The following is a 9,743-nucleotide window of genomic DNA, read 5'->3' as shown; positions in this document are numbered from 1 at the left end:
GATTGTCGATTTCGTTAATGTTTTGATTTAACGTATAACTTCGATTATCCTCGGACTACAAAAATGAACATGAATTGAACATTTATGCAATATTCAGTAACTTTTCATTTCGCATCTTAAATGTAAATTCAAGCAAACAATTGACAAAAATTTTTTCCGCGAACTACAAGTCATAAAGCAGAGTTATATTTATTTATTTGTTGTCATATATTATAATATGGGTTAATTTCTGACTTCTTTTAAAAATAAATCAAAATTTTAATAATTTGTGATAAATGCAAAGAAAAAAACATAGATTTAATAGTAAAAATGCTTTCCAAATTAATAATCCTTTGAAAATAAATCTCAATAAAAAATTTATGATGAATCATTGTTGTTCCACTTTTCTGTAAGACTCAATTCCTCGTTGAGTCACAAGATATGTAACAGAAGAAATAGGAAGTCGAGGCGAGAAAATAACGCTTAGCCTCCTTACGTTCACCTCTGCAATAACCTTATCGCTTTTCTTTGGTTTTATCAGTAAAGATTGCTTTTTTCCTTTGTTTGCAATATGTTGCGCTTTAGATTCAAATTCCACACTTTCTGATTCGCTATCAGAGCGAGGTGACAAAAGACACTCATTTGTCTTTGATGATTTCGTTCTCTTACTTTCTCCGTCTTCTTCTTCATCTGAATAATCTGTTCTTACAGTAATTTTTTTCTTTTTAATTAAATTCTTTCTTTCTTCCATTTCATCTTCATCATCGTTTTTCTTTCTTCTGTCAAACAGAATCTCAACAGAATGAGTTGTATGCGACAAAAGCAAGCGCGTATTAACAGAGCTTGACCAAAACAATCCCAAAGACGGACGCATCCCTTCAAACTCGCTGTGATATGGTGGAAGTGTTACAAAATCGTTAAGTGGATGAATAAATGAAGTGTTTGATGAATCAGTTTTCAATTCTGCAGTTGGCGTTGAGAGAGGAGGAGAGGCTGAAGCTTCGAGTGAAGAAGTGGTTACTTGCTGGTAATCAGCAAGAAGTGAAGTGAAATTATATTTCATTGAATCATCATCCTCGTTCATCTGTGCAACAACTTCGTTTACAACAACAACGGCAAGCTCGTATTTATAACTTAAAGTCTGTAGCAGAATAACAAATGAAAAAATATGTTTTTTTTGAACTAACTTTTTATTGTTTTCAAACTTGAAGCTGATTTACGAGGGATCCAAGAAAATTTGACCTTTTCGTTATTTCATCTTGCTCGAATTCTCCCCTTATTACTGGAATAAAAGATTTTTCAAGATAATGGGAAAAAAGAAACGCAATCATTGTATATCTACTAATGAAAAGCATACTTGATGGAAGTGAGTCTATAACAATTAGTTTTATTGATTTTTCTTCAATTAGCTTTGGAAGAGAATCAGTAACACTTTTCAACAACGTTGAAGATGTTGCTGCTCTTTGGATATAAATGTTATCATTAAAATCCCAATCAACTAAATGTGATAAAATAAAATATAACAAAATATCATAATTCTAAAATTTTGAAGCAGACCATGAAATTCTTCTTTTGAAGCAATACTTCGACCAATTTCACTCAATCTCTCTGTTTTGACCTGAAAATCACTGGTTATATAGCATGCAGATCCATTTAATCCACCAATTTGACAAGGAAGTTGTACCGTGCAACATAATTGAAAGCAGAGTTGCGTTTTTCCAACAGACGATTCCCCGCATATTTCTGTAATTCCCATTGTATCAATTCCCCCATTAAGCAAAATGTCAAGAGCAGAACATCCTGTTTTCAATAATTGTTTTTTGTTTTTCAATTGCAAGCATGTGAGACAACTCATTTTTCATTCATCTTAGATCTTACCATCATAAGAAATATTCTTGCCACTTCTTTTTTGTTTTTTTAAAAGCGTGTTGTTTGTTGAATAAATAAACAAATAGCAAGGTTGGCATTATTTTTAATATGATTTATTTTATATTTTACGATGATTAATTTTTCAATTAAAACTTTTTCAAGGATCTATGGCAAATATTTTCAAAGCCCAACTTGAGGCTCTTATAAGCCAAGAAGAAGAGGCAGAAAAGCGACGCGGTTCAACATCGTTTACAGACAGACAAGTTTGCCGATGCTACTTGCTTGGAGTGTGCCCTCATCATCTGTTTTTGAATACAAAAGCAGAATGTGGCGAATGCCGTTTTTTGCATGATGATGTTGTTAAACTTGATTATGAACGAGCAAAAGAGCGTGAGGGTAGAGATATTTGGGGAATTGAGGATGATGTTCTCCGAATTATTCAAAGATGGATTGATGATTGTGATCAAAAAATACAAGAAGCTGAACAGAAAAAAGCTGTTGAAAACTTTGGAGATCCAGATAATGCAAAAGCCGTAGAATTAACGCTGCAAATAAAGGATCTACTGAAACGAGCTGAACAATCTGGAGAAGATGGGGACATAGAAGAAGCCGAGAAATTTGTTGATCAAGCAGAAGCTTTAAAAAAAGTGAGAGACGATATTTCAGGAGCTTCTCAATTGGCGGTAGGACATCGCAATCTTCGTGTTTGTGCTGTGTGTGGTGCATCTTTATTTGCCGCTGAAAATGATCGACGACTTGCAGATCATTTTGCAGGGAAATTACACACTGGATATCGTCTGTTGCGAGAGGCGCAGGAAAACATCCTTTCTTCTCAAAAAGCGCGGAAGCGTGCGCAAAAGCCTGAAGATGATTCAGACAAAAAAACAAAGAAATCTGAAAAAGCTGAAACTGAAAATGATAAAGATAGTGCCCGCGAGCGAGAAAGGATCAGAGAAAAGGAAAAGGAAAGAAGCCGAGACATTGAAAAAGATCGTAAAAGAGACAGAGACAGAGACCGAGACCGAGAAAGGGACAGAGATCGAGGAAGAGATAGGGATAGGGATAGGGATCGAGATAGAGACAGAGAGAGAGAGAGAGATAGAGATCGCTATCGTGATCGGCATCGAGAGAGAAGCTCAGACGCCGACAGACGAAGAGACAGAGGATATGACCGTGACAGAGACAGGGACAGAGACAGAGACAGGGATAGGGATAGAGATAGAGACAGAGACAGAAGTTCGAGAAGAGACCGGGAAAGATCGCACAGGCGCCACTCGCACCACAGCAAACACGAACACGCAAGTGATAAAAGCGATGATAGCGATGCGAAGAATGAAGGGAAAAGGGCAAAGTCGATGGACGAAGACAGCGAAGATGACGATGACAGCAGCAGCCTATCTATTGGTGGAAGGCGCATTACGAGACCTCATAAGCATCGCAGCTCAAAAGAAAGAGGCAGAGACAAAGATTCCGACAAAAAGGAAAGAAGAAAGGAGAAAAAATCGGACAGCGCTTCGAGAAAATCAAAATCAATTGAACTAAGCGAAGGTGAGCTATGAGGCAATTCATAAGTTTTGTCATTTCTTTTATCTGCTAATCAAAAAAATGTTTTGTTATTACAAATTGTAATTTACATTTCACGTTTTGATATTTTAGTTTAAACAAATAATAAATTTTAAAGTCAATGAAATATTTCAGTTTGAATTATTTTTGAACGAAGGGAAGAAAAAATGGACTGTTAATTGTGCTCCGTTGTATTGATTATCTAAAAATAATTAGGAGAAAACGAGTTATTTGAAAGGAAGATAAGCTGTTTGGAAAGAGAATCTTTGAGTGTTAACTTGCATCAAATCGAAAATAAAATAGAATTCCAAACGTTTGAAAATATTGCTCTATAATTGCCAGAAATAATAATAATAAGCAAAGCTTATGAAAGATAGAACAGATGGAGCAATTCCTCTTGAGAACTTAATTGATTTGATTGAGCAACGAAGTTTGTTGAAATTTGAAGCACCGTCAAATCTCATTCATTTTCTTTTCATCCAAAGGCGACAGAGTGCAAAAGTGTTAGATGGCTCATCTTTGAAGTAACACACAAATTTTGTAAGTTTTCAATTAATGAATAAAACCGCGAAGAAATTCATGTAAACAGATAAAAAAACATGCATTAAACACAGCATAATAATTATGCCATTGCAAATAAAGAAGAACGAAGCAAATGAAAGGTATAATTGAATATCTACCAACAGAAGCAATCAACGCTTAATAAGAGAGGAGAGGGGAGTATCATAAACAATAGCGATGACGAGGCTGATCAAGCCAAGAACAGACCCTATAAACACACAGACACCCGCAGATGCGGTGCAGAAGGAGAAGTGGTGCTTGCTTTGCAGGATGTCGAGCATCTTTTTGCGCAGAGCAGGAGTGCGGTCTTCCGTATTGAAGAAGACAGTCTCCATCATTCTCACAAATCTACTTGGATTCAGCATCAGTCGCAGATACAGCAGAGATGGAAAGATGATTCCGACAACTACACACGCTGTGGACCCGATCACATCAAACACAAAGTTCACCTTATCAAACACGATAGACACCACAGTTATCACTGTAGTCACAAGCGACCCAAGAAGCAATGAGCGTTGCGTGTCTCCACCGCAGACTCTCTTCAGACATTGCTTGCCTTTCTCCTTCTTCGTCTCATTCAGCTGCGCAAGTGCTGCTCTTGATGCTACATGTGCCATGTGTATCAGGCTGCGCTTTGACTGAGAGCGATGAAGACGTGTCAGCGATGCAGTGGATGCAGATGGAACAAGACGCGATGATGAGTGAGAGGGCATAATCATAACAGATGATTGTGGAGACATTTCGTTTGGAGACGAAGACGGCGATGGTGTTTGGTCAGATTCCATCGGAGCAGCTACGGCAGATGCGATTGAATGAGCAAATCTTTCTCTGAAAGGCAGATAATGCACAATGTGGTGGATGGAATTACGTTCTGTGACCCAATTCAGTACACCAAGAGAGGACAGTCCGTGTTGCGCAACTGGCGCTGGGCGTGCAATGGAGTTTTGGCGAGACAGAAGTGGACGAGACGGTGAGCCATGTGCCAAAGACAGCGATGATGTGGATGAGGAACCGTACATTCGAGTTAAAGCTTCTGAAGATGACACGGGTGTGTGGAGCGAAGAGGATGAAATGTTTGAATAGAAGTTAGACGAAGATGCAGACTCTGCATAGCGCAAAGGAGACGGTCTGAAAGGAGAAAGAAGAGGCATTTTGTCAGTGCTTGTGGAGTATGACATGTGCGGTCGGTGTGCATGTGTCATCAGAGCAGAGCTTGACCTGACATTCTGGATGTCTGAGTTCGATTCCGAAACAGACATCTTTGGCGAAGGGTCTTCACGATTGTCATCGCTTTCTGTGTCGTTGTCCTTTTCATCCTCTGTTTCCTCTTCAATAACTTCCATAATGGGTGCTAGATCAACCGTCTCGGTCATTGGAATTTCTTCTTCTTCATCGACTGCAATCTTTCCCTCCAAATATTCAACAAAATCGGCTGTCTCGAGTTTAGCTTCTTCATCGTCGATTTCCACACCATCGCCCATCACATCCTCGCTGTCTTCGTCGTCTTCCTCAAAGTCGTCATCTTCTTCGATCGCCTGTTCTTCAGACTCTTTCACTTCTTCCATCAGCCTCTTCAGCTCGCTCGCAAAGATGTCGTCGTTCTCTTCTGCTTCTTTTGCTTTCCGCTGCTCTTCTTCAGTCAATGCTGCTGGTTTGCTTCGTTCCTTTGATTTTCGAATTTCTTTGCGACTGAAAATCCCCTTTGAATATTTCGCTTTTTTCCCGCGCTTAAACCCCAGTTTGGTTTCTTCTTCCTTAATTTTCTTGTGAGAGCGCCGTTTGTATTTGCTGTGGCGGTAAATCTTGCGAATTGTGGCTGCGATGGTGGCGAGTGACTCCTTCGCAGAGACAGCAGCAGCAGGATAGCAGAAGGTGATGGTGATGAGGGAGCAGATACGAGCAATGATAATCAGAACGTCTCTGTGGTCATACATGGCGAGTATGTTTCCAGCACGCTCGTCTGTCTCCATTTTTGTGGTGAATGAAAAAAAGCCAAATATGCCTATGCCTGCATAAAACAGCCACACTCCTGTAACAGTGAGAAGAGACACAAAATACATTGGCCTTTTTGTCTCTCTTTTCAGTTCTCCTTGAATAATTGGTACGTTTGGCTGGTATGACAATGCAGAGCAAAATGTCGAAAATGTGAGAAATGTTTTCCAATCTGTGTCAACAAGTTCCGGTGGATCTACATTCCCAGTTCCAGAGAAAGGATGAAAATATCGGAATATTACTGTGAAAAATACAAATCCCATTGAAAAAAATCCAAAATACGAAAATGCATTTATTATTCCAGGTGTGGTTAGCCAAGACAAAGGAAGATATAAGAGGGCAAATAATATCAGGCAGATAAGCCAGTGCTGCACCCAGATTGATTCATCATCAAAGCCAAATGCAATCATCAGCGAAGAAATAAAATGACTCATCAGAATGTCGTATGCCCATAGCGAGCCAAAACTACAAATTAAACCGCATGTTTCAACAATTAATACTCCCCAATTTCCAAACACAATTTCGGCCAACTATGTCCAAAAAAAGGTAAATATATCAAACAAAAATATAAAATATCTTTTGTTACGATGCATTAAATAAATACATGTTTCAAACGTCAGCATATGTGTAAACGCCAATAAGATCTGATACTTCAATCAAAAAATAGAATGTTACGTATGAAACCATCATTAATGCACATTGAATTAAAATTGCAATGGCGAGTCCACTATTTTCATAGCCTAGCGGTGCTGAAAATACACCATCTCCAAGAGTAGAACTTATAAGAACAATAATCGCAGTAAAGATTGTTGTTGTCCTAATTTTTCTGGTTTCAGGAGCTTTATTGGGATATTCAATGCCATATGACATGAACTATTATATACTCGAGCTAATTATCTAATACTCAAATATATATTTGAAAAAACGCAAATTATAATTCTTTATATTTAAATTTTTTATTACAGAAAATTTGATCAATTTTTTGAAACTAGAAAAGTAAAGGAGAGGAAATATCCTCAGAATATTCAACACTAGACTTCACTTCTTCTTGTACTTCATCAATCTTTCTTCTCTTTGATGAAGCCTTTTCATCTTTAAGTGAAAATTCATGAGACGTTTGTAATATTTCATTTTCCTCTCTATCTTGGTGCATTTCGCTTTTTGATGCTTCCAAATTTGTTGAGCTGTCCATAGCATTTTGTATCTCATTTTCTTTGTGCATTAATGAGTCGCTGTGAGCTCTTAAGGATGCTTCAAAAAGTGAAGAATTGTCAGTCATTCTCATATCCTGCAAAAACTTTGAAGGAGGCATATCACCTCTTTCCATGATTGTACCAACTAAATCGAAATAAAAAAATTGTTTTATTTTGAGATTAAAAACGGTTTACACACCAAAGTTATGTATCTCTCTCTCAAATCGTGCATCTTTCGTGGTTGTTAATGGAATCGCCAAAAGACGATGGAGCCAAGCGAATGAAAACGGAGAATCAGACACGTCTTGCTTTTGCTCATCAATACATCCATCTTTTTCGGTGGAGCAATCTTTCCATTCAATGTGTGCATTGAGTATTCGCAGTTGCTCAAGTGCTGTTTTTCTCACAGGCTGACTTATATCAAACACTTTAACACTTAGCAATGTCATTTTCCCTTTGATGGACACTGGCAAAGCGATAAGTCCAAGCAGCGAAGATCTTCTAACCAAATAGTATGGATCATACAGCGCTGATGACGCAAAAATCTTTGCAAGCGCTGATAGTTTGATTGGATGATGCGAAGATGCTCTCAATAACGTAGTTGAAGAAGATTCCATTGAAGGATTTTTCGGCAAATCATCATTTTCATGTGATGATTGTTGTTGATTGATAAAATAAGCCGATCCAAATTGTGCACGAAGAATGGAGACAGCACACAGCCTTGCATCTTGTTGGCTAAATGCATATGCAATTCCAGTGCTATGTGAATATTCATTATCTTCTTGATTAGCCCTCAGAATTTGAATACATAACTGAAAAAGAAAAGGTGACTCTTCAAGAAAGTTGGATAGATACGTCAGAAACATGCTAAGTTCTTCAAGAAATGAAAGAATATAAAATATATCAATAAGCTATTTCGCATGAGGCAAACCTTTTCTGTGGAGGCATTCAAAAGATGCTGCAGAGCAAAGTCTCATGGAGATGTATCTTGCGCATTCTGCTTCCAGTTCATAAGATAAGTCTTGAGCGGCTATAAGAGACTGAGATGGCTTTAATATCTCTGAAATAATTTGCCTAAAGCAACGAAAAGGGGTGTTTGCGGGAAGGGTCAACGAAAGACGATTACGTTGTCGTAAAGAAAATGAATCCTTACTTATTCGAGTAAAAGTAGCTCTGACATCGCATATGACAGCCTTAAAAACGAGCATAGCTGTCTTCTCTTTACTTACTCGAAACAAGCTCAGTATCACTTGCTTTCCTTTTTCGATAGCAACTTTGTCTGGAACAGTATCCATCATCAGGGATACTTCAGAAACATATTCGTTTGAATGTAATTTTCTGGGAATATCTTTCTTTTTGTAGAATTTTTCTTCTTCTGATTCTGACGATTGAATGTCATCGTCATCATCATCATCAACGACTAGACGTTTATGTTTAACTGCGTGTTCTTCATTTAACTCGTTGAGATCTTCTTCATCACCTGACGAATATTCCTTTCTTTCTTTCATCTTGATTTTTTCTTCGTTTCTGCATGCATATGAAAGAGAAAGTGCTTGAGATACAAGAACAAGAGAAGAGAAGATTTCACTTATTTCAGCTATAAAAAAAAAGACAAAAAAAGCAAAACATTCAAATGAATAAAAATTGTAGTGGAATTCAAAAACCTTTGACGCTCTTTAACATTGGCAAAAATCTATCGAAAGAAATGTTAGTATCACTAGCATTAAGCATATAACTAAGTATCAATCGTTCAATTACATCATTCTTTTTATGAATTCCAACATCAGGTGCAAAACTGCTTTCATCACAATCCTCGGATTGGGCATCAGAAAACTTCTCGTAACGCTCAATGCTATCACCTTCTCCAAGTTCTTGACTTTTAATCTGATTTACTTGGAATTGAAGATCTGTCAAAATTGATACAAGTCCTCTTGCAAGAAGAGATTCACGAAACAAGAAAAACGACCAACGAAATGAATCATAAGTTGCTCTTGATCCTTTCGTTTGAAATATTGTTGAAGAGCTTTCATTTGAAGAAGCTTGGATTTGAGAAGGAGATGAAAGAATAAATGACCAGCAATCACTAATAAATTGTGGAGGCCATTGGTTTGGAAAAGAATTTGATAGCAGCCATGAAAGGAGTCGAAGTACTTTTGCTTGCACTCGCTTACTAGATGCTCCGCAGCATAAAGCAAACAATTTTGGAGAAACAATTGATTTCTCAGCTGAAACATAAAAACGTTCAAGCAACCCTGATAATCCAGATAATGTTGCTCTAAATATAGTACAGAAAAATGTATCAAAAATGTCTGCAATTTGCTCGGGGTTCTGAAACTTTACTTTTCCACATTCTTTTTCAAATGTTTCAATATCTTTCAACAGTGCAGAACAAGAAAAGCTATCCTATAAAGGTTGTTTGTTAATTTGTTGAATGTTGAATTACAAACTTCTTCTGCCATCAGAGTCTAGGTTAGGACAGAAAATCACATTTAAAAATTTTCCAGAATGCCCTTAATGAAAATATAAAGGCGAAAATCCATCTCATGAACCAATAATTGCAATCTTTTCTTTATCATTCTTGCTTAA

General features: G+C 37.4%; 4 protein-coding genes across 4 annotated transcripts; 1 reads left to right on the top strand and 3 right to left on the bottom strand.

Moving 5' to 3' along the window:
• Nucleotides 1-210: 210 nt before the first annotated feature.
• On the bottom strand, nucleotides 211-1,853 carry MONOS_6407 (DNA repair protein XRCC3). The gene is made up of 4 exons (XM_067876639.1): nucleotides 1,537-1,853; nucleotides 1,337-1,477; nucleotides 1,185-1,261; nucleotides 211-1,120 (listed from the first exon to the last, which is right to left on the bottom strand). Exons 1-4 carry the CDS (start codon nucleotides 1,832-1,834, stop codon nucleotides 368-370), a joined length of 1,269 nt encoding a protein of 422 aa, XP_067731047.1. The 5' UTR covers nucleotides 1,835-1,853; the 3' UTR covers nucleotides 211-367.
• Nucleotides 1,854-1,884: 31 nt separating this feature from the next.
• Nucleotides 1,885-3,538, top strand: MONOS_6408 (U1 snrnp splicing complex subunit protein). The gene is made up of 2 exons (XM_067876640.1): nucleotides 1,885-1,938; nucleotides 2,011-3,538. The coding sequence occupies exon 2, from the start codon at nucleotides 2,016-2,018 to the stop codon at nucleotides 3,405-3,407; it is 1,392 nt and encodes a 463-aa protein (XP_067731046.1). The 5' UTR covers nucleotides 1,885-1,938; nucleotides 2,011-2,015; the 3' UTR covers nucleotides 3,408-3,538.
• MONOS_6409 (putative Transmembrane amino acid transporter protein) lies at nucleotides 3,530-6,834 on the bottom strand (the record flags this gene model as incomplete). Its single annotated transcript, XM_067876641.1, has 2 exons — nucleotides 3,530-6,494; nucleotides 6,580-6,834. 2 exons carry the CDS (start codon nucleotides 6,832-6,834, stop codon nucleotides 4,104-4,106), a joined length of 2,646 nt encoding a protein of 881 aa, XP_067731045.1. The 3' UTR covers nucleotides 3,530-4,103.
• A 118-nt stretch (nucleotides 6,835-6,952) lies between these two features.
• MONOS_6410 (uncharacterized protein) lies at nucleotides 6,953-9,616 on the bottom strand (the record flags this gene model as incomplete). Its single annotated transcript, XM_067876643.1, has 5 exons — nucleotides 6,953-7,302; nucleotides 7,357-8,031; nucleotides 8,089-8,754; nucleotides 8,822-9,560; nucleotides 9,605-9,616. The coding sequence occupies 5 exons, from the start codon at nucleotides 9,614-9,616 to the stop codon at nucleotides 6,953-6,955; spliced, it is 2,442 nt and encodes an 813-aa protein (XP_067731044.1).
• Nucleotides 9,617-9,743: the final 127 nt, after the last annotated feature.

This window comes from Monocercomonoides exilis, assembly GCF_001643675.1.
Source record: "Monocercomonoides exilis strain PA203 chromosome Unknown scaffold12-1864167, whole genome shotgun sequence".
Classification (NCBI taxonomy): Eukaryota; Preaxostyla; order Oxymonadida; family Polymastigidae; genus Monocercomonoides; species Monocercomonoides exilis.
The sequence above is the reverse complement of the archived record's forward strand: the minus strand, read 5'-3'. Positions and strand labels throughout refer to the sequence as shown.